The 24,768-nt window shown below is 46.7% G+C and overlaps 1 protein-coding gene and 1 long non-coding RNA gene across 5 annotated transcripts in view; one reads left to right on the forward strand and one right to left on the reverse strand.

The window, feature by feature from the left end:
* Nucleotides 1–24,768, reverse strand: part of ITGA9 (integrin subunit alpha 9) — a 353,430-nt gene that overhangs the window by 310,228 nt on the left and 18,434 nt on the right. For all 4 annotated transcript variants that reach the window (XM_077865823.1, XM_077865822.1, XM_077865824.1 and 1 more), the window contains exons 4-5: nt 17,397–17,520; nt 4,856–4,923 (exon numbers count right to left, since the gene is read on the reverse strand). In XM_077865823.1, coding sequence (XP_077721949.1) covers nt 4,856–4,923; nt 17,397–17,520 — 192 coding nt within the window. The remainder of the gene's footprint in view (nt 1–4,855; nt 4,924–17,396; nt 17,521–24,768) is intronic.
* LOC144294144 (uncharacterized) lies at nt 2,546–9,868 on the forward strand. Its single transcript, XR_013361535.1, has 5 exons — nt 2,546–2,773; nt 4,003–4,116; nt 7,963–8,049; nt 8,426–8,496; nt 9,377–9,868. It is a non-coding gene; the product is annotated as an uncharacterized LOC144294144 (long non-coding RNA).

Raw genomic sequence — 24,768 nt, forward strand, 5'->3', positions numbered from 1 at the left:
GGAAGCTCTCCTTTACCCTCAGTGACAGACTAAAGCTTACATGGCATCTGTAGCTCAAACAGCTTTGGTAACCCCTACGTCACGACCTTCAGGGCAGGCAGGCACCTGGGGCCAGAGTACTCAGGGCCACATGGCCATGTCCAAAAGGCCACAGAGTCACATCCAGCTGGAAAGGTAGCTGCCTGCCCTGTGCAGGGACCGCCAGCCCACAGCCAAAGCAAGCCCAAGTAATGAGGTCAGCAGGAGGGCATGGGAGGGGAGAAGTGTTGCCTGACCCCTGCAAACACATTTCCTGTTCAGTCTCCAGTAGCTGAAGTTTCAGAAAGGAGAGACCGCGAGTTCAAAGACCTCTTGTTTCAGAAGGCCAAAGCCCAGGGCAGCCAGGAGGCAGTGGCTGGGTCAAAGGACTGAGCCTCCCACTTGCTGGCCTCACAAACCCCCATCTGTGTACCACGACTGTCCCACTGCTCTTTGTTCAGCCAGCACATGCTGAGGTTCCATGGCTCCCAGAGCCTGGAGTTCTAATAGGTCCTCTTGTTCCTCTGGTCACCTGGAGCTTGCACAGCCACCTGGATTCTCCTTCACCCCTGCCCCTTCTGCTCCTCCCACCAACACCCCTTCCACCCAGCCCCAATGACACCTCCTCCCTGGGAGCTCCTTCTCTCTTTTAGCTCTTCAACAACATCTCTGATGAGTTCTCATTTCTGCAGTTTACTTTTTCTCCTCCCACTGTCGAAAGGAGGAGCCCTCTCCCCACCCCACCCCCAACTCCATGCTGAGCACACCCAGTCCCCTCAAAGAGGTACTAGCAATGACCAAATCAGAGTTTCCAACTCAGGTGGGGTTCTGGTCCCTGTATCCAAACATCTTCTAAAAATACCTATGACACATGATGAGATGAGCACTGGGTGTTATACTATATGTTGACAAATTGAATTTAAATAAAAAATATATTTTTAAAGATTTTATTTATTTATTCATGAGAGACAGAGAGAGAGACAGAGACAGAGAGAGAGAGAGAGGCAGAGACACAGGCAGAGGGAGAAGCAGGCTCCATGCAGGGACCCGATGTGGGACTCGGTCTCGGGTCTCCAAGATCACGCCCTGGGCTGAAGGCAGTGCTAAACCTCTGAGCCACCCGGGCTTCTCTAAATAAAATATTTTAAAAATAATAATAAAAAAAATTAAAACACCTATGAGTGTCCCATCTATCACCTCACACTGCACGTGTTGAAAGCAGACCCATTCGTTTACCTCCCCCAGTGATTCTTCTCTAGACAGCCTTTTGCCACTGGGGCCCCCCTGTTCTCTAGAACCCTGGCTCACAACCTACTTCCTCCAACCCATAGGCCTCTAGTAACCCAGCCCACTGATACTGTCTTAATAGTCTCCAATTCCCCTGAGCATTTTTTCTTCCTGCCCTGTTGTTTTGTAGCTAGACCACATCACAGCCTCCCCCCAGGCCCTCCCACTTTTAAAGTCCTGGGCACAGCAGCCCATACAACCTCTCCCTCTCAGCACTGCCATCCATGGTGTCCATCACCTGCTTGTGGACTTACAGTGGTACCCTCTTGCCTCCTGGGCTGAGTCAGACTTTGCTAGACCCTACCAGAGAAGTGACAGCCACAGAAGTTAAAAAACCTAAATGTGCATACAGATGGAAGAAGAGTGTGAGCCTGGCATATGGCAGGATGGTATTTCAAATCAATGGGGAGGAGAAAATAATCACCTACACATTTAGGAAAATAATGGAGTTTGTTTCTACCATATAATGTTTGCAAAAAGAAACCCAAGATGTACTAAAGAGATAAATCTTTCTTTAAAAACTTATAAAAGTATACCTATACTATAAAACTATAAGAAAACCTACAAAACTATAAGAAAATATAGGTGGATATTTCGTATTCTTAGGAGAGGGATGACCTTTCTGAGAAGTCTAGAATCCAGAGAGAAAATGATTGATACATTTGACAAACATGAATGTGTGATGGCAGTACTATAAAGACACCATAAGCAAACTTGGACTGGTAAAAAAAAATTTACAATACATATAAGAGATGAGAGATTAGTGTTGAAACTATCTTACAAGTTTCTAAAAATCAGTTAATCAAAAAAAAAAGAAAAAAAATGGGGTGCCTGGGTGGCTCAGTTGGTTAAGTATCTGTCTTCAGCTCAGGTCATGATCCTGGGGTCCTGGGATTGGGCCCCATGTTGGGCTTGGAGCTCAGCAGGGAACCTGCTTCTACCTCTCCTCCCTGCTCATGCCCTCTCTTGCTACCTCTGTCTGTCTATCAAATAAATAAATAAATAAATATCTTTAAAAAAAAGAAAAAGAAAAAAAGAACAGAACAATGAACCAAGAACAAAAACAGCCAATTTCTAGAAAAATACAAATGGCTAACATTTGAAGAATACTAAACTACATTAATACTCAGATAAAGGGAGATTAAAGCAAAATGAGGTACCTTTTCATTATGACAAAAACAGATACTGGTGAGAGACTGTAGGATCAATGACACAACAATGTGGGGGGGGTGGCTGTTAGCTGGCAAACACTTCTGGAATACAATTTTTCAGAATGTACCCAAATTCAAAGTTTGAATAGCTTTGGAGTCCTCTACCACATTTCTCTTCTGCAGAAGTGTGAACTTGTGCACAAAAATGCCATGTGGGGGGACCTCCAGCCCAATGCTGCCAGTGAATCTGGTATGTTCCAGCATAAGTCCCAACTGTCTGAGGCTGGAGGCAAAGAGACCAGGAGGCCAGATAACAGGTAAGGCAGGAAAGGTAGGAAGACCTGGGCAACCATGTAGAGGAGTCTGGATCTTATTGTAAGTATGAGGGGGATACAAAAGGTTCTGGGCAAAGGAGCACCACAATATTTTTCTCATTTCTAGGAGGTAGTTGTGGCAGTTGCATGGGAAGAGGCTGCCTCAAGGCAGGGTGGGAGCAGGAAATTAGGAGGGTCCTGCAGTGGTGCCCTAGGTTTGCAGGTGGCAGCAGAGGTAGAGAGAAATGGAGGCCTCTGGGATAGGATTGGGGAGCACAGGAAGTGGGATTCCCTGATGGTTTGGATGCAGGAGAGGAAATAAGAGAGGAATCTTGTTCTTTTGGGCCTGAGCAGTGAGGACGATGGGTGGCACCATCCACCAGGCCTCCCATGGAATTCTGTGTAGATGGTCATAAGGATCTTACAAAAGTGACATCGAATGGATATAGTAAGAATTAGAGGGTGCAGACTGCAGGAACAGGAAGAAGCATCTCGTATTTATTGGTCTGAGAGTGAAAGACAGCATTTCTGACTTTTCTACCCTTTCCATGTTGCTTTGTGAATTCAATGCTGCATTGCTATTTTCTGAATTTAAATAGCAGTAACAGAAGTCAAGGTGGGCAGCTTTGCTTCAGATCAGAAAGCTCTGGACACCGGTGGGTGTCCCCTCCCGCAGCTCTCTGCTATCCTGGAGCAAGAGGAAGAGAGAGAATGTCAGAAAGCCAGGCCCATGAGCCAAGACACAGAGTTTGGATTTTAATCTACCATGTGATGGGAAGCCACAGAGTCAGAATGATAGGGTTTGATTTTGAAAGATTCCTCAGGCTGGTGTGCAGAAAACACAGGGTGGGGGTGGAGAACAGATGCACATGGAGGTGACAGGAATGTTCTCCAGCTAGAGAGGCTGTGGTTGCACAACACTGTGAATGTACTAAATATCACTGGATTGTTTGCTTCCAAATGGTCAAAATGGTCAATTTCATGTTATGTGTATTTTATTACAAAAGCAAACACACACACACACACACACACACACACACAAAATGAAACAAAACAAAACAAATGCAGGGAGATCAGTTCGAGACCAGAATATATATCTCCAGGCGATGACAATGGCTTTTCCAGAAGGATGATGGTGGTGGGGAATTAAAGCTGTCACATTTGGGATATGCTTAGGAGGTTAAAATAATAGGATTGCAGGTGAATCAGAAATAAAAAGTACTTTTTTGAAGGGCCTGAGCAACTACATGGATGCCAAAGCCACTTATGGGACCTGACATGGAGCTTTGTACACAGAAGGCAACTTGAGAAATCAGGGGTTGATGTGAAGAGTGAACTCACAGTAGGTAAGCATCACTTAAGAACAGTCCCTAACGTTGTACCACCAACCAAAGATCGTGGTATGACTGCACAGGTACAGAAGTATTCAAGTCCACAGTCCTTTGGAATGTGGGGAAGGGGCTGGCTGAGTTATGTATAAAACCATAACATTTCTCCACCTAGGAAGGAAGGATGGTAGGAGGTGATGCTTAATATATCCTCCTCACTGCCAGCAATGAGACACAAAGGTGACTGAGCACCTTCTCGCCTGCACCCTCTTGAATCAGTTCCTTCCATGGGTCTCAGGGTCAAGAAGACTCTTTAGAGAAACTGTCCAAAGAGGTGCATCCTCCAAATGAGCCCACCAATGGGGCCTCTGGCCAGCAGGTGCCCACCAATGTCAATAACCTTCCCTGGAGAGACAGAACATGAAGACTCCTAACTCTGGGAGACGAACTAGGGGTGGTGGAAGGGGAGGAGGGCAGAGGGTGGGGGTGAATGGGTGACGGGCACTGAGGGGGGCACTTGACGGGATGAGCACTGGGCTCATCCTCATTCTGTATGTTGGCAAATTGAACACCAATAAAAAATAAATTTATCATTAAAAAAAAAAACCTTCCCTGGATATCACATCCGGGGATCAGAACCCCCCCCCACAGCTCAAGTATGCGGGGGCATCAGCAGGCCCAGCTCAAGAGGCTACCGAGACCACCGCCAGGCAACGAAAGGCAGCAAGGGAGCAAAGGCCCGAGGGCCGACACCCACCTCCGTGAAGAAGCCCGCTATCCCGGCCTGGCAGGAGCCGTGTTCCTCGCCGTACTTCTTCTTATACTCTGGAGGGCAGGGAAGGGGAGAAGCAAACCACAGCCTCGTCAGTGTGGGCCGGCGTGGGCGGCAGCCGCGAGCGCGGGGGGCCGGGGCCGGGGCTGGGCCCAGGGACACCTTCCAGGCCGGGGCGCGGAAGGCGAGTCTCGGGAACCCACCGGACCTCAAAAATCCAGGCTCCGGTGCCACCGGGCCGTGAGGCTGCCAAGGGCCCCGGCCGACTTCCTCCACACACGTGGGGAAAGGGGAGCGGCAGCCGTGGTCATTAAGTGGGAGGCTGGTGACGATTATTTCATTTACTTCAGAAACGATGGAGAGCCCCAGTAGGAAAAGGAGCCGAAACCATGACCCAGAAAGGGCTTGGTGTGGCCACCCCTGTGTGCAGCGTCCTGGGAGATAACCACGCCTCCCAACACCACACTGCACGGGGCTGGAGGCAAGAGGGTTTCTGCCATCGGACCAGAAAGCAGCCAGAGGAGCCGGGGCCACGGGGAGATGGGCCCCCACCGCTCCTGCTCCTGGACTGGGTTACACTATCCCCACGGTGCACGCAACATGCTAACGCCTCCACCTTCCGTAAACGGGGCAATCTCTCCAGGTCAAGATAGACACAAATGGTTACGTTCATGTCCTCACAGTTCCCAACACTCTGACCCGACGAAGGAGCATTCGGTGTCACTGTTTTATTTCTAAGTTGGAAGGAAGAATGATTAGCTACATCCACGCATGCCATGTCATCAATCCCTTTTCCCTGGGAACCCATACTGCTATCCGTTAATAGGTGAAACCGTGAGGCTCAGAGAGGTTAGGTCAATCACCCAACGTCACACAGCTAGTAAATGGCAAAGCCTACATTCACCTTAGTTCACCCCTACGGCCTATCAAAGGATCTACGGAGACAGTGATCACACAAAACCAAGGATGTGACCGGCCAGCTGAAACAATTACATGGGTAAAGACATAGAGACCGAGGGACGTGCAGTCAGATGACTCAAATTAATTGCATTGCCAGACACGGGCTCGTGGCTGTCCCTCAGCACCTGCAGGCCCCGGGCGACCCAACAAAATAACCCAGTGATCCCCCCATGTCACCTCTGGGCTCTTGGCAAGTGTCTGGTACCATTAAAGGCAATATACTTAATTTTGAAACAAAATAAATAATATGAAGGAACAATGAAGCTGTGATTGCAACACAATGCCACTTCCTGCAGCCCCGAGCTTCTCTAGAGGGCCCTAGGGAAATATACAGAGTAATTCAGTTTCTAACAACACTCACCACAAAGCCTGGTAACATTTTCCAGTAAGTGGCCATTAACCGACTGCTAAATTACAACGGAATGTCAATTGAGTTACTCCTCCTCCCTGCAAGGGCTAAATCAGTTCCTCCCGCCTTGTCCTGTTATTACAAGAAGAACTCAGGCCTTGCCAGAAAGCAACCTAGGGACGATGGAACTCGCCTGTTCTCTGCAAAATCTTGCACCCGGGCTGGGAGTGGGGCTTGTGCAAAGTCATAAAGAGATCGTGCATCAAACTGTCTGATAGCAAGAAATAATAAAAATTAATAATAAACCTACATCAAATAGCATAATGGCAAGAAGGATCAAAATGTCCCAAACTGAACAAACAGTTATATTAAATTTGGAAGGTCTGGCAAAAAAGCATATCCACCCCCACTGACTTGAGAGGTTAAATACTCAACTGTAACTCTCAAGCAAATGAAACAAAGAAAATTCAGACCCCACCAGCTGAAGGAAGCTACAGTGCAGGACACACCAGTGTAGGCCTCATAAATTTATGACATGAATAAGAATTCTGTAGGAATCTCTCATGTTTTAAAGGAAACAGTCTCAAGGTCTCCTTTGTCATGGGGACTCCAAAAATAGTAGATATAAAACTTGTCTTTCTCTACCCCATCCCTGGACTGTGCTGGCCAGCTCTACGCCAGAAGCAGGAGCCAGGACTTCTAAGGGGGGCACAGCCATATTGGAATCTAGGAGTACCCCACTCCTGGCCCCGCGAGAAAGTCCTGCAAGGTAAAGCCCTACCACCAGCACCCCTGCCCTTAGCCAGCATCAAGGTACCGTTAGAAGCCAGCCCCAGTGTCCCTGAGCTGGGACCACCTCATCAGAGGTCCGAGGGCCAGGGACACAGAACAAAGGCATCGTCCCACTGGCTTTGACTTTCTGAGATTCTAGGGCCTATACCCACCTTCTCAGAGTGCTCTAGACAAAGAATCAAATCCAACCACGTGGGGCTCCAGACTAGTACCCGTAACTCTGACCTCCCAGAAACTTCTGTAACTCTTGATTAACCACTTCAACTTGGAACAGGCTCCAGTCCTAATACTTCCAACCCCACTCCATCCCACTACACATGCTTTGCGGTGAGGGGAGGCAGTAGTAGCAACTCTAGTCTGGGAAGGCTCAACTGGTGTGACTGGGTTAGACCCTTTCCTATCTGAGCCATTCACAGCCTTCCAGAAGTCCTCTTCAGCTTCTCTGTCTGAGTGACCTTGCAGGTAAATGTAAATGATACCCTCTCCCCATCACAAAAAGTGTTTGTCCCTCACGGTTTATTCAACAGCAAGATGAATCATTTATTTCATTGTCCCCAACACCAGCCTCGTGTCAGTGACTGGGATGTGCTGGTGCTGGAGCGGTAAGGGAGGGTGTGCACACATGTGGCTCTGTGCATAGACCCAAGGCCTGGGCGGCAATGTAAGAAGATTGGGTACATTCCTCCGGCCACTAAGCACCCGGGTTCTCCAACTTCCCTTCCCTTGGACCATTGCGCCCTGTGCTCTGCTTGCCCTACCTTCTGTCTTCCGATCAGTCAGGCTCCCTTACCTTCACCCCCAGCCTTGCTGGGAAGGGAGTCCTGGGTACCAGGAATTCTGAGTTCTCTACCCAGAGCCATCATGAACCCCAGAGGCCTAAGGATGGTGGCAGTTGCGATTGGAGTAGGGCAGGGCCCCACAGGATTGATGTTTCTGGGCTTTCCAAACTTAGGTTGGCTGATTCTACCTTGGGCAATCCCATCTCCCCTAGGGCCTCAGGAGGAACAGGACAGAACACGCAGATCCAGTTCCTGAGAAGGCAGGAAACCCTCTATACCATAGAGCTTTGAAAGGGGAGGTAGGTATGGAGATAAGAAGCTGCCCCATCCGGGGTCCTCAAGGAACCCCCCAGGTCACAATCCCTCCTCCACTGAGAAGTCCAGGCCGTGCAGGCTGCAAGGATGGGGTGGGACTTCCCCCAAGCTCTGGGGTTCCCAGAACTTGTCCCGCACACACACAGGCTGAGGCCCTGCCGTGGGCAGCTCCTGGACACGTCCACGCATTGTCCAGCTGCCCCCAGGATGTGGCCAGGTGGAGAGCTACAAGCTGGTTCCCTCCCTCACTGCGTGGGACACAACATTTATCCACCTTGAAGCAGCAAAGGGGGGATCAGGGTTGTCATGACAGCAGCCTATTGTCCTTCCATAACAAACCTAACACTGTTAAATCCACAGGAACCGAATCTTGGAAGAAAGATGTGGTTGAGCGAGGAGACCTGGAAATCACCTGGAAGAGGCAGAAACAGGTTGGAGCAAAGCCCTTTCTCTCTGCTGTGGGCGGGTCTGAATTACTTGGCCTGTGTTCCACACGATCCATTAAGTTGTATGGCTCCTCTGCTCTAAAAATGGTAGTATTTTCCTTGGTTTAGCTGCTGGTTTTACTAAACCCTGTCTAAACAGAAGGCAATTCAGAAAGGGAAAAAAATGCTAGTTTCCAAATGTTCACAACCCACAACTCAATACACAGAGCTTACACTAATGAATTTTAATTCATTCAAGAATTAAATGGGGTGGGGTCACTTCCTGCACTCTTCCAGAAATGCTGGTGGGATAAAATCAACCCGTGGAAAGATCAAGATTTACAGACAGTGTAACATATTATTCCTACTAATCTCTCTTCCCATTTGAGAAAGTTTCCTATTTCAAAGAGAGTCTTTTTAATGCATCAATTTTAAAATTGTTTTTTTCCATAGCTCCTGAACTTAGCCATGAAATGGGAGGAGGGCAGCTTTCTAGTCCTAAATTATTCCTGAATTTTTGCTCAATTTCTGAGTGAACATCAAATAATTGGTCATTAAACAATTTAGAGGACAATGAACTTGGGCAGACAGATCTCTACTAGTAACTGGGGCATTTCAACATATAAAACTGAAAAGACAAAACTGCCTGCAGTTGTGCGGCACCACAGTCTAAATGGAAAAAAAAAAAAAATGTAAATGACCTAAATAGCTAGGTTAGAGAGCAAGGGAAAACATTTTCTCAAAATAATGGACAATTAAGCTATGGCGGGCATTAAAGGTAAACTACATAAAGCCAGCAGCTTCCAATTATGTGAAAGCAGCTTTCAGAGGGGACAAGATCTTGTGAGCACATCTATCACCTGAACCTCATCTCTTTCTTTTACAGATGAAGCCACCATGGCTCAGAGAGAGCAAGCAGCTTATTTAAGCCCACACAGCAAATTAGCCTGAGGCAGGAGTAAAGGGCAGGCTTGCTGACTGCCAATCTGCTTCAGAGACACCATCATGCTTCACAGAGCACACATGCTCTGTGGTGATAACATTCTTAGCCCTAGGAAAAAATGTTTTCCATCTGTGGATGAGTGGATATACAAAATGTGGTATACACATGAATCCCGTGGAGTATTGTCTTAATATTAAGTCTTAATGAGGAAACTCTAACACATGCTACAATATGGATGAGCCTTGAGGACATCAGGTTAAGTGAAATAAGCCAGTCACAAAAAGAGACTGCATAATTCCACTTATATGAGGTCTCTGAAGAAGTCAAACTCATTGAGACAAAGCAGGATGGCAGTTGCTAGGGCCTGGGGCTGGTGGAGGGGACCATGTTTCATGAGGACGGAGTATCAGTTTGGGATGATGATAAAGTTCTAGGGATGGGTGGTGGTGGCTGCACACTAGTGAATGTATGTACAGCACACTTTGAAGTGGTTAAAATTGTAAATCTTATGTTATATATTTTTTTATAAAAAACGTTTTAAAAATCTGTAATGTTTTGTGATCTTTAAATAGTACCAATTTTGCCAGCTCCCTACTTCAGAAACAGAAACAAGCAACTTACAGGCACAATACAGTATACCTACATTCAACGTACTGTGTGTTACAGACTAAATGTGCGTGTCACCCCAAAATTCCTAAGTTAAAGCCATACTCCCTGGTATCAGGCAGTGGGGATTAGCATTAGATGAGGCCACAGGGGCAGAGCCCTCATAAATGGGATTAGTACCCTCTTGGGAGTCTAGAGAGCCTGCCTCTCTCTGCTCTCCACCACGTGAGGACAGAGAAAAGGGCCCTCTTCAGACGTTGAATAGGTCAGGGCCTTGATCTTGGACTTCCTAGCCTCCAGAACAGTGAGAAATAAATGTTTGTTGTTTAGGTTGCTGTTACAGCAGCCTGAAATGCCCAAGACACTGTACACTGTATGTTATCTTTCATCCCTCCAAAAACAGTGACTCTGAACATAGAGGCACATCTCAGTGACAGTCTCAGCTCAGAGCTGAGTAGACTTCACATGATGCGATGCCCGGTGGCTCAGTCAGTTAAGCATCTGCCTTCAGCTCAGGTCATGATCCTGGGGTCCTAGGATCGAGTCCTGCATCAGGTTCCCTGCTCAGTGGGGAGTCTGCTTCTCCCTCTCCCTCTCCTCTGCTCTCCCTCTATCAAATAAATAAACAAAATCTTAAAAAAAGAAAAAAAAAAGAAAAAAAGAATTCACATGATGACCAAAACTAACACTCATAGAATAACTACAAGTTAAAGAAACACCTAGGACATAGAGCAGATAGTCCTACCAGTAAAATGTTATCAGGCTGAGGAACCCCATCTCCCCTTGCATCTGCTAGAACTTGTCTATATTTTGTGCCTACAACTGCAAGACTGCAATACAGCTTGAGGAGCCTCTAGTACAGTGTCCTAAAAATTCAGAATAAAATTTTGACATAATAGGAGATCTTGCTCAGTGAGGGGCCACAGCATCCCAGTAATCACAAAAACCAACATCCGAACCGAACAGGTGGTACAAAGAAACCTGCTCTGAATTTCAATGCCAACAATCCTTTTTCTCCTTGATAAGCCTGTGACCTTCACCAACCTCGCCAAGGCTGTTTTCGCATCTGTACAATAAAGTTAAGAATTCTTACTCCCTAAATGGGGTCGTTACTCATAAATGTTAAGTGCCCTAGCACAATCCCTAGCACCCGGTCAGTAAATCTGAATCTGTCAGTTTCTCTGAGAGGAATAAAACCCAAGGAATAAAAACCTGTCATACAGATTAGCAATTTTAGGAGATGAGATTAATAAAATTTAGACATCTGTAAGGATAATACAGATGTATATAGATATATAGATGATATAGTTTAAGTAATCAATAATTCCATACAATGTATGGAAACATGTTTGAAGTACAGACTATATTTGTGCCCATGATAAAAATTCTTGGCACCAAAATTAAAACTTGATGGGGTTCCCTGAACTCCAAGAGCCACTGCCAGAGACTTGGTTACCTCCTCTAGCCCTGGTTCTTCCCTCCAGCTACCCTCCCTCCCTCTCCCAGCCTCAGGGTCCCTTCTCCACATTAACTGGCTATAATACAGAACTACATCTGTTTTTAAATTTGCTGTATTTACTTAAATGAGATAATGTTTATGAAAGCTCTTTAGAAACCATAAAATCCTATGTAAATGTAAAGTTCTTTATTTAATAAAAATTTATGGGGCTTGTTCTTAAATTTTTAAATGGATCAACTCAGCTTCTTACGGGTCTCTCCAAAACAAAACAGAAACACAACAAAACAAGACAAAACCTCAAATCCTTTTCATTTGCAAATGGCTCTTGATTGATTTTTATTCCCTGTGGAACTCCAGCACTTCACACTAGACAGGGGGGAAATAACTTCACATGTGAATGGGTGATCTATTTTCTTTTCTAGAAATGAACCCTGTCTTGAGAGATGCAAAAGCAACTAGGAATAAAAGGCCAGTCACCCTCAGATAATAAAGAAAATGGCACAGAAGTCTTTTGAATCAATGGAACAATTTTAAAGCACAGTGAAATTTGATAAATTCCGACCCCAACAATTCCCAGCTTGAGAATGTTTAAACATGGCATGGATTAAACTTTAGATCATCTACAAAAAGGAGAGAGGAGAGCTTACCAGCAAATAAATTGTGCAAATAGGATCTTTAAAGATATTTATGAAATTGTCATCTTTTCATGGAATCTTTTTTTTCCATGGATCTTAAAATCATTTTTGTAATACCCAATTTTCTACCCTTCATTACCTATTCATTTTTTTTTCATTACCTATTCATTAAAGCAAGATCTGCTAGTAACCTTCTCTGAAGGTTTAAGGATAGCATTAAGGCACTCAAGTTAGCTAAAAAATTCATACTCGTCGAGTGTTCACTCTGAGCTAGGCACCTTATATACCTCAAATACCTCTTCAGTGGCTAATCTCCCCATTTTATAGATGAAAGAACCGAGTCTCAGAGGGATTACTCAAAATCACCCAGACGTCGTAGGTTCAATCACAGTAACAAGTGAGTGGTAAAGCAAGATTCTGAAACTGGGTCTAACATACAACAGTGCTCTAATTGTGCTTCTTTATCAGCATTGCTCCCCAATTTTTCCATATTAGTGAGGCTCTTTTGTCACAATAAAAAAATGACTTGAGGGGGGCCTGGATGGCTCAGTCAGTTGGGTGTCCAGCTCTTGGTTTTGGCTCAGGTCATGATCACATGGGTCATGAGATGGAGCCCTTAGTGGGGCTCCGTGTTCAGCAGGGAGTCTGCTTGAAGACTCTCTTCCTCTGTCCCTTCCCCGGCTCACATGTATGCTCAAATAAATAAATAAATAAATAAATAAATAAATATGACTTGTTTACAGCCCTCCTCCTGCCAAGCTCTGGCTTCTTGTCTCAGTAAGCTCAAGGGCAAAGGATGAGAGAAATCTCCATGCCTGCCATTAACAATGCATGAACTTCACTTCGAGGAGCCTAAACTATGACTTGGTCAATAGCAACAGGTTTCATAGCACTTGCTCTTCAGTTTACAAATAGTTTCCCCCATGTCATCCCATTGAATTTCTTGTTTTCTCACACACTCAGATAAAACCAAACACCATATGGTAGTAATGATGCTGTTTTCATATCAAACATAAACTAAACGGCTGACTTAATGGTATGCTCCATTGGTTTATTTTACTTTGTGTTCTAAATTCATTTTTGTTTCCCATTCCCTCTACATTTCCTGGTTCCAAACAGGATATTCTGATAGCATTTCCCACCCAACCAGAAACAGGAAGCACCTGAAAAGTCATGAGAAAAATGTCTTTGTGCCAAAGACTGATGGTTTAAGAATTCAAAAGTTTGAGACTGTCTGGACAGGGGCCTACAGACTTCGAGGCTTTCGTCTATTAAACAGACCTGGCAACATTCTGAAGAGAGCACAGGTGACCCTCCAAGAACTCTCAATAAGGCCACAGTGAGAGAACAATGCATGGTTTTTCTGAGCACTTCTGAATTTTCTCCGGAGCCCTTGATGGTAATCCTTAGAGGTCATGCAATGGAGGCCCAGCCACAGGCCTGGGGCCATAGAGACAGATGGGCAAAAGGGCAGGACTCAACCAAACCTTCCACACCCCTCAGTGGTCCTTCAGCTATTCCACAGCATGCACATTCAGAGGAGGCAGGGCCCCTCCCTTCCCAGCACCCACCACCATGACCAACGATGGATTCCCACCATTCCTCTCTTCCAGAAGCCCCGCTTGGCTGCAAACTCTAAGTGGGCATCCATTTCTCCAGCTGGAAAATGAAATAAGCTGTCTTAATGCCACTTAGACCTTGGATGTAGGTTGGGCCCTTGGGGAGAGGTGCCCTGCAGGACACACTGGCATGAAATTCTCTCCCCACATAGCTCTCCCACTTGTGAAAGATCATGTTTCCCCTGTTTTCCCCTGTACATGGAGAACTTCTTCACACCTGGAACTGTGTGTCACTTGGGTTTTATCTATCAGGCACTTAAGATTATGTGGGCTCTATCCCTAGCAGACATATTAGTCACCCCACAGTGATTAACAAACATTTGCCTAGCATACAGTACATTAGCACAGAATATGGAATATCAAAATATTCATGTTTACCACACGTGCACACACACGCATGCGCACATGCACATGTTGGGCACTATTCTAAGAACTAACAAGTTTTAACTCACTCCACCTTTTTCACAGACCCCTGAGGTAGCTTAGGGGAAAGCCAGGACTTGAAGTCTGGCATGCTGGGTCCAGAGTCTATGCTCTTAGCTACCATGCTACTTTGCCTCTCCATTGTATGACATATGAATAACAGAAAGGAAACAAAAACTTGGCCTTGAAAAGCCACATCACATCCCTAGACCTCAATAAAGATAGGCTCATTAAGATGATATCCAAAAGGTCCTGTTGAATTCTGAAGTACTTCTATTGTACTGTACTTGCTGTAATGTGATCCCTCACTTGGAACATAGAGTTTGAGTCACCGAGTTTTTCCACATTAAGAGAAAATATAGTTGCCTGAAGACCCAAAGTAGTCCACAAAACTGGGAGGTGGACATCCCCAAAATTAACAGGGCACAGGCAAGGCTCCTCTAACTATGGCCGGCAACATGCATGTTGCCAAGCCAGTCTTCTAGAGAAATCTGAGTGTCTGCCACCCCTTGCCTCCTACAGAAAGAAAAACCACAGAAACATTCTCCTCAGTGCCACATTGTTCTAGGGGCTACTCTTATACTCCATCACTCCCTTTCCCAGTGAATGAGTTAACATACAGAAGTACATGTGAGCCCATGGAGGAAAACGATTGGGCAGGGGCACCGCCATTTTGCTAATTTGTTTGCTGGCTCTGTCTGGCCATCATTAAGTCAAGGAACAGTCAAAGAGCAATCCTGGCAGCCTGGGTTGATGGTACATCCACTGTTGTGTAAGGAATCTGGGATCATAAGACGAGCTCGATGTCAGCTATTACTGCATAACAACCATGAAATGTCTATGACAAATAACAAATATTCATTTCCCACTCCTCCTCCCACAGATCAGCTGGGCTTTGGCTGATCTAGTTGGACTCAGTCAGCAGGTTCAGTTCAGGTCTGTTCCACACGTAGCTCTTCTGGGACCAGTGAGCCACAGGGGGCACGTTCCGTGGTGAGGGTCCCAAGCACCCAGAGGGGGAAGAAATACATGACACCTCTTAAGGCCCAGGCTGAGAGTTCACATGCACTTGTGAACGAGGGACATGTGGAGCAGACCTGAACTGACCTGTCATCTGGCCCAGCTATGGCCCTCATCGGCTCACACGGGCTTCCACCTTCCTGCCAAGCATCAGGGGCCCCCAGCACCATCACCATTTCCAGGATGCAGCCTGGTGGCCAGCATGTGCATCTTTCCATGGGGGTGGGGGGCTTTCCCTGCCTCCCCCCCACAGGACATAACAGTAGAAAGACTCCAGCCCCTACACACCACAGGTGGTTAATCCCAAGGTGTGTTCTATGCTGGCCCCAGGGCTCCCCAGAGACTGTGCCCAGCTGCCCAGGATAGGAACCTGTAGGTAACATCCCTTATAGGCTGCCTTCCCTTCCCTCTCTCGCTTCCCATGCCCTGACTGGGGTCTTCTGAGATGACCTCCAGAAAACTACCCATATTCAAACTCAAGTGAAGGGAGTTATAAAGATTAAATGACAGATGGTGTAAAGTCCCCAAGCCAACACTGGCCCAGCACTGATCTCACAGCCACTTACCAACACATTAGTTTCAAGTGTGAGCCATGGGGGCTATGGGCTCTAGCAACCTCTTCAGAGGTCTGTCCTTTTGCGTTCTGATACTTACAGTGGCACACAGAAGAGTCAGTGGGCACAGCAACATGTCCCCATTTCACAACACGTCTTCTGGGAAAAAAACCAACCTCCTGGGCTATTGCATAACTAGTTTGGATTCAATATCCCTGGATTGATCCCCTCACCTCCCCCAGGCCAGCAGGCTACCCGAAGACTTATTTCAGGGGCTTCCCCTTTTCTTCCGTGGGGGTAGGGCAAGTGAGGAGTAAGCTGGGGTGGTCAGAACACAGTCTTGACCCCTTATGGATGCATTTATACTACCTGTGCCTCTCCGTTAACTGACTACATCACATCCATTTTTCACATGGAGGTTTTTGTCTGCCTGGGGTAACAGAGAGATGAACAGGGCCAGAGTTCCATTTCCCCCATGGTCCCACCACAGCTCACCCATTGCTGACACAGAAGGAAAGCATAAGCCTCGCCCCCATGGAAGGACAGGGTTCATGCCTCCTGCTGGGCCCCTGCCAGTTCTTCTGTGAGGCCGTTGCAAAGAACACCTGCTCAGGACACCCAAGTCCCTTTCAGGGCCCTGAACGGTCCTCTGGGGACTGGACAGAAAAATGCATGTGTCCAGACAGCATTTCTCAGAAACCTCTTTGGTGGCCACAAAATTTGAAACCTGGGAAACCCCAGGGAGGCCCAGAGGAAATGTGGACACAGGCTAGTGGAGACTTCAGTCCAAGCAAATAAATTAGAGGGGGAACTAAAATACTAACAGCATAGCTCTCAGAGGGAACAAGTGCTAGCTCACTCAGAATTAGGCAGAGAAAACCTGAGTGTACAATTTATAAGACTGATGAAAAGGATAGCATTTTCTGAATCCTTAAAGCTCAAGTTCAACCAAACTAAATAATGATCAGCTCAAAAAAATTAATTAAAAAAATATAATAATAATCAGCTCAGTTTGGAGGTTTTAAGCAGGAATCCTGAGAAAATACATTTCTTTCCAAGATCCCAAGCGCCCCTTGGTAAAGAGGTCTTCAAACTTACATGAGAGCATGTGGACCAGATGGGAAGGAAAATCAGCCTTGAGGTATCACGGAATTATTGAATCTGGGTTTCCTTTTCCTGCTGCCTCAGGACATTTGTCCACAGAGCTGCCTTGGGAGCCTTGGGACCATCTGGGGAGCTGGGACTGTGGAGACCATCTGAGCCAACCTCTGGGTTTTCAGGAGAGGACATCAAAGTCCAGAGAGAAAAAGTAGGTTTCCCAGGGCTACAGAGCATGTGGCAGTGCCAGAAAACCAAGTTCTGCTTAATCACTTGGCTGAGGCTTAGTGAATTTTGCTGAGACTTCATATAGCTCGGTAAGCACCCTGGGCTCTGGACAGAGATGGGGAGGGCTGGGGCTGGGCAGGGTCTGAAACCATGGTCCTCTGCTCATCCCCATTCCCTGGGCAGGCCCATGGGTGCCAAGAGACAAACCAGGGATCCAGGGCTGCCCCCCCAGTTAGTTTGGAAAGCTGAGGGAAATGGAGATGATGGGAGTTGTTGGGGGTGCTGTGGCAGGGGCAGGGGGCAGGGATCAGCAGCGCTCACCTTCATAGCAAGGGATCAGCGTCCTGCCTTTAGCCTGGAGGTTGGACGGGATGATGTAACAGAAGCCATGGGGCAGGATGTGGTCTGTTTCATAGTAGATGTTCTTCCAGCGGTGGGCACAGGCCTAAAGGACAGAGACGAGGTCAGAGCAGGGAAGTCAGCCCCAGAAGGCGCCAAAGCAGAGCTCTGGCAGTGCCAGGTTCTTCTGTGTGAGGAGACAAACAGAGGGGCCAGAAAGCCATCCTCCCTCCTGCCCGGCCATGGTTTGGCACCAGGTAGTATCTGGGGCATCAGCAGCCTCTTTAAACAAGAACAAGCCCCTGGAAGGCTACTAGGAAGAGACAGGAAACATGTAAACTAACAAGGGTTATACCTGGAGCTGAGCCCTGGGAGGGAAAGACTGGGGTTATGGGATGGAGACTCTGTGGGTGGGAAGGACAGAGGTCAGGGAGAGAGAAGAGCCAGCCAGCCACACTGAGCATGACACAGAGGTCATTGGGAACTGAGGAAGCAGTGAGAAAGGCCTGGAGGTTGGAGGGAGAGGAGGGCCATTGGCGGGAGGGAAGGGGTCAGAAAGGAGACAGAGCTAGCCCATGGGGGTCTAGTAGACCTTGAGGGCTATTATTTTGGTGGATGTGCAAGGGAAGCTGACACAGGTAGGTGGCATGATCTGCTTTATGGTTCAGAAAGAGAACAGCCACCATGTGGAGGCTGCAGGTGGGAAAGAGCAGAAGTGAACATCAGGTGGGAACAGATACTGGTGTGGCCCAGGATGGGGGTGGTGGGGCAGAGGAGAGGAGAGAGCTTCAGGGTATGTGCTGCGAGTAGCATGGATGGGCCCTGGGGAATCACCTAGGAGAGCAGGGAAGGCAGGAAAAGGAAGCCAAGTGAAAAGGAAATAACCCCCAACATGGACCTTGAGGCCCTCTGGCCAGGATGGCTACACAGGCCTCACAGGTGCATCTGATCACTCAGTCAACTAGTTATTGAGCACCCACTGTGTGCCAGGCTCTGTGCTGGGCCTGAGGATACAGCAATGAACAGCCAGAGCCCTGGGTCAGTCTGAAGGGTCAGTCTGAAGGGAGAGACACACTCTAGTCCTCCTGAGGCTGCTGGGCCAGGGCACACTTTGGGAAGCTCCTGTTTTGAGCTGGTTTGGGGCAAAGGTTGAACCATTGCCCTTACTTGGCTGTTGTTGCCTACAGAAACATTTCAGCGTGCACATCATTAACCAGAATTAAATGTTGATGGTTCTATTTTCAAAGTAGATTTACACACAGCAAAATGCTCAAGTCTCAAGTATACCATTTAATGCACTTTGACAAAGGTGTACATTTATGTGAACAGGCCCGAAGCAAGATATAAAATGTTTCCATCTCACCCCCAAAGTTCCCTCATGCCAGAAATCAGCTGGTTTCGATAGGAAGGTCAAGAACGGTGACTCTGAGGAGGTGCCATCTGAGCAGAGGCCTGAGAAAGTGAGGGAGTGCCTGGGAGGGCACCTGAGGGAGGCTCAGGGCAGAGGGCTCTGAGGCAAGCGAGAGCTTGGCGTGTGTGAGATGAGGCCGTTAGGGACAGACCCCCTAGTCAGCATTCTGAGCAGCTTCCCGGCACTGGGCTCCAACAGACACGGGAATGGGAGCCAGTGGGAGGAAAGGAGGCTGGGTGCACCCTTCCCCACCCACCAAAGAACACCCCCAGCCTCACCCTCAGACATAACTGCCCACTTGATGTGGGAAGGCCTATCCACATCCAAATATCCACAAGTTTGGATTAGGCACCGATCTGCTTACTCTGAGGGCATGCCCGGTTCTCATGGACGTGCCCCACTCACTTCTGCTACCAGTTCACCTCACTCTGGCCTACAAATCTGTTTTCTTAAAATACCGCATTTTAAAATAATCAGAGTGCTTAACCTCTTGCTTTCTTTCCTTCAAATGTACAACAAGCCACAATGTTCAGCATTTATATGGCCCATATTCTTCTACAACTCTAGAGGGTGCACAAAGGAGTCTTCAGAATTCCTATTTTCCACATGGGAACCCCAAGTGGGCTCAGAGCTAGCAAGTATTATAAACAGGCCTGGAACCCACTGTTTCAGGGTCCTCCTCATCTCACTAGAAAACATCTTCCATTTAAAACTTTCTTTTTTTTAATTTTTATTTATTTATGATAGTCAGAGAGAGAGAGAGAGAGAGAGGCAGAGACATAGGCAGAGGGAGAAGCAGGCTCCATGCACCGGGAGCCCGACGTGGGATTCGATCCCGGGTCTCCAGGATCGCGCCCTGGGCCAAAGGCAGGCGCCAAACCGCTGCGCCACCGAGGGATCCCCATTTAAAACTTTCTATTCCTGCCTGAGCAGCCATCAAACCCACCGCCTGAGACAGATCTAGTAGCTGTTGGGCTACCAGCCTTACCCACAGGCTCCAACACCCCTGAAATAACCACTCTGGGGCCCAGTGAAATCCCCAGGTCACCAAATGAGAGAGGCGCCTCTTTGGGGTCCTCAGATCATCCTATGATGAAAATCACTGTCTGCCAGCCTCTCTGCTCTTCATTCCTTCAAACCAACTGCCCACAGGACCCCTAACAAGGGCACTCTCTGCCCAAGGACAAAACTACTGGAAATAAGAATGTGCCCACACACTCACTGGCTCTTGCCCTAGGACATTAAACTACATAAAATAAATCTCTTGTTATTCCTTATACTGCAAACCATCTTCATTTCTCTCCACTTGATACAGTTTCACATTCACAGCATGTTTCTCAAGGGGCTATACCAATCCTTCATAAAGCACATCATCGCTCCAACCCACTAAGTAGTTGATTTTTAAAATGTTTAGTTCTGACTCAATTCTGATGCCTTGCAAGCCATTGAATTGGCAGGTAAATTACTTCTATTTTAACTTATAGACTTAGCAAAGCCCCTGGCTTCCAGGGCTTACTGCATTTTATTGTCTTTCTGGGCCGGAGAGACCATAAAAAGAGGCGGATGTTTATTGTGGGGCATGCTGACTCTTCTAAGGAAGGACACTCTGCATTTAATGTCTAGTTTATTGTCTCCTCATTTGTTTTTATTTTGTTTTTTTAAGTGCCATAAACTGTTTAAGGAGTGATCTTGGAGAATTCCTAGAAAATCCAAATATTACATTTCACAGTAAACTAAACTGAAATTAAGGCATTCTGTGAGGTCAGAGATCAAAGTGTCAAAGGCAGTATGCATGGAGGAAAACAATGAAGAGTATTTCTGAATATAAATTATAGAAAGAAAAGACTGTTTAGCTCTGATTATCATTATGTATACACACGCATGTCAATCTGACTCCTACATTAAAAAAAAATTCCTAGGGACTGTCTCCAAAGGATTACTAACCTCATCAATCTCTCCAAATGAGTTCTGCTGTGAGGGAGGAAGGGGGCCAGAGCAGGGAAGAACAGGAAAAAGAGTATTCTCTAAAAATAGCAAGACTGGCCAAACTCAGATTCCAAATAATCATAAGAAAGGGGAGGGTCATCTAGCATCACCCCAAATCTTAGAGTCTGACATCTTTCCAGTTATAAGGACTGTTTTTTTAATTCTAAAAAATTAAAAGGAGAATATGAGCAATTTTTATTTCAAAGGTCTTTTCTGTTGTATGGAAACAGCACGTCCTTCCTGGGCAGGCAGCGTGTGGGGCGGGGTGTAGGGGGTGCCTCTCCCAATGGCTCAGCCACAAAGGCACATAGGCCCCCATCTCCACCCTCTTACACAGATGTCCAGAGCTATTACCACACCTCGGGTCCACCCTCCACAGCCAGGGCCAGGCCCTGGGCCACCGAGAACAGTGGGTGGAGGGGGTCAGGGACATGATGCCACAGATCTCCCCCTACCCAACAAGGAAGCCCCCTGCCCTGCTCCAAGGGAGGATGGAGTGGCTTAGGAGGCACAGGGAAGAGGTCCCTGGGTGCTGGGAAAGTCCATTCTGAGAATGTTGACCAAATGACAATTCATCAGAGTGAATACAAATTATGTGTGTCCTTTCTTGCATGTGTTATAGTTCATTAAAAGTTCTCTAACCAACAACCAGGAAACATGGCAACGGAAGTAAATGCAAAAATGGACTCTGCAGCTTTGAAAACAGCAGACAGGTGAGAAATGGTGAATAGGAAGGGACTGCCCTGTCACTTGGAGAGGACACAGCACACAGCCAAGAACGCTGCTGCCACCAGAAATAATCTAGACGCTTCAGTTACTTGTCATCTGAGCCTTGGAGACTACTGAAAAGCAGAAACATCAGATTTGAACATTTGGAGGTGCCCTCCCAAGTCCAAGAAAAGAGTCTATGCCTATGCCGGCGGGGGTTGGGTGGTGATGGCAGGAAACGAATTCTTTTTCTCCATTTCTCTGTCATCTGCACACTGGGGGTGCCAGGGACAGCGTAGAGAGGAAAGGGACTTGCCCCAAATCCTGATGCTGTGTTTGCACCTGCTATCATTTGTTCGCTGGGGGAAAACAGGAAGGTACCACAACACCTGCAAGTCAAGACCCCGGCAAAGGCAGAGCTGGATGCCGGGTTCAGGGGTGAGAAAACATCATTTGTCAATGAGACATTTGACGCCCTGTCACAGCTTTTAAATTCTCCACCTGTTCTTTACTTTGAATCAGCACCAGATGCCATTTTTAAAAAACCCACCCACCTCCCCCTCTTCAAACCTGCCCTGGAATCCAATATTATGTTCCCTAGGGATACAGGTCCTACACTCACACCCCAGGTACCTCTTGAGCATTCAAAAGGTGTTTGAAAAACATCCACCTTCCTGTGTGTAATTTGCAAATAAATACTTGCCTTGCAGAAAGCCCTGACAGGTAGACTTGACACATTAAAGAAAAAGCAGGGATCCCTGGGTGGCGCAGCAGTTTAGCGCCTGCCTTTGGCCCAGGGCGCGATCCTGGAGACCCGGGATCGAATCCCACGTCGGGCTCCCGGTGCATGGAGCCTGCTTCTCCCTCTGCCTGTGTCTCTGCCTCTCTCTCTCTCTGTGTGTATGACTATCATAAATAAATAAAAATTAAAAAAACAAAAAAGAAAGAAAAAGCAAGTGGATAAAAGGTCTCCATGTAAATATGGATGACATCACCATTCCCTGTACCTTGGTGTCACTCTAGGGCCATTTTATAGCATTTTCCCTGTCTACCAGTCAGCCACCAAGAAGGGATGGCAACTGATTTGCTTTCTAGTTGTTTTAACAGTGACACTCAGCCCTTATATTATTCAAACACACTTTTCAACACTCCTCTTTGAAGAGATCATCTCCAAGCACTGACCATGAGAAGGGTAAAAGATGTGGCCTCTCCCCAAGCAGCGTCCATAATAAAGGAGACATACACACAAGATAAATTATACATACAGAGGTAACAACATAATGCTCAGTTCCTAATGAGCCCAAAGATGCTAAGCTTATTCCAGAAAGCACTGTCACCAAACGACAGGCTTCAAGGAGGAAAATGAGTCTCAACCAGGGAGGATGGAGGGGGCTGGGAACAGAGAAGACTCAGGACAAGCCTTTCCTAGCAAGATGACACATGTGCAAATGTTTCTCATGAATGACTAAATAAAATCTTTTAAAAATAAATAAATAAATTTTTAAAAAGAAGGAAATACTGTCATATGCTACAATACGTATGAACCTCGAGGACATTATGCCAAGTGAAATAAGCCAGTCACAAGATAAATACTGCATGATTCCACTTACGGGAGTTATTTAATACAAACTCTTAGAAACAGAGGAATGGTGGTTGTCAGAGGCTGGGGGCAGCAAGAAGGGGGCAAGTGTTCAATGGTACAGAGTTTGTTTTACAAGATGAAAAACTTCAGAGATCTGTAGCCCAACAAAGTACACACAGAAAATGCTACTGTACTGCACACTTAAGAATGGTTAAGATGGGGGATCCCTGGATGGCTCAGCAGTTTAGCACCTGCCTTCAGCCTAGGGCGTGATCCTGGACACCCGGGATCGAGTCCCACATCAGGCTCCCTGCATGGAGCCTGCTTCTCCCTCTGCCTGTGTCTCTGCCTCTCCCTCTCTCTCTCTCTCTCTCTCTCTCTCTCATGAATAAATAAAATCTTTAAAATATAAATAAATAAAAATTAAAAAATTAAAAATAAAAATGGGTAAGACGGTAAATTTTATGTTATGTCTTTGACTACAGTAAAAGAAAAAAAAAAACATGAGGGAAACGAATGCCGTTGGATGCTTCTCCTTCTCTAACACCCATGGGTGACTTACTGAATGGATGAAGCAGTAATTGTATAAAACATGAGAAAAATAGCTCTGCGTGCAATGAATGAGAGCAGGATTATCACAGTAGATTATCATATCAGAGCACTATCTCCACTAAGCACTGGCTCTGCCTTCTTGGTATCCTTTGCTAACTCATTCCTGTAATCGTTACCGCTGATCACATCTCCAGAGACAGCTCCCTCCTCAGACTGATTTGCAGTGACACAGAACCCTCTGGAAGTAAGTTCTTGGCCACACAGAGGTTATCCTTCTGTGGGAGGAGGAAATGTTTTCACAGGATCAACCTCTGGCTCTAAGCTCCAAGCACTCTAGAGCATGGTGTGTTATACCACCACCAGACTACCACTTGCTCTATCCTGAATTTCGACCTCAGGCCATCCTGATTTAGAGATGGATCAGCTTCTTCCCTCCTTTCCAGAGGACGGCACACAAGCATTTGAGCCCTCCTGGGGCCGAGCTGTCCAGTCAGGGTCAGGCTCAGTGTCTGGAGGAATGTAGAAGTTTGGAGATGGTCCAGGAAGACCGCAACAGTAATTAAAGCACTGGACATGGCGACACACAGCAGGGTTGGGGCCCTCAACAGATATACAATGGTTCCAGTAGGGAGGCCCCTCCATACTGGTGATAGCATTCAGCTGCTTCCTCCTTCCCCATGGGGCCTGGCAAGGGGAAGATGATAAATTTGTGGTGAAAAGGCAGGCCAAATTCACATGAATAGCCTCTGCTATGGCGAAGTTTAACATAAAAGTGGGCTCCTGAAAGAGGGGAAGGAAACATTTTGCCTAGATCTGTACAGAAAACCTACTTCCCCTGGGATAAAATATAAATATGTAAAACACTCCACTTTACAGCATGTAGCCCAAAGGAAGCCTCCAATGAATGGCAGCTGGTAATATTTTCCCTCCTTGATCTTATGTTTTTATAAGAAAAATCTTCATAGAGCTTCCGAGAAAAGTCAATGAAAAGAAAAGGCCTATGAAGTCAGAATACTGGTTATCTCAGTGGAGAGGGGCACAAGGGAACATTCTGGTATTAGCAACAAGGATGCAGGAGTGTGGTTAAGAAAAATTCACCAAGCCGTTCACATCAG

This window comes from Canis aureus, chromosome 22 (genome assembly GCF_053574225.1).
Source record: "Canis aureus isolate CA01 chromosome 22, VMU_Caureus_v.1.0, whole genome shotgun sequence".
NCBI classification, from domain to species: domain Eukaryota; kingdom Metazoa; phylum Chordata; class Mammalia; order Carnivora; family Canidae; genus Canis; species Canis aureus.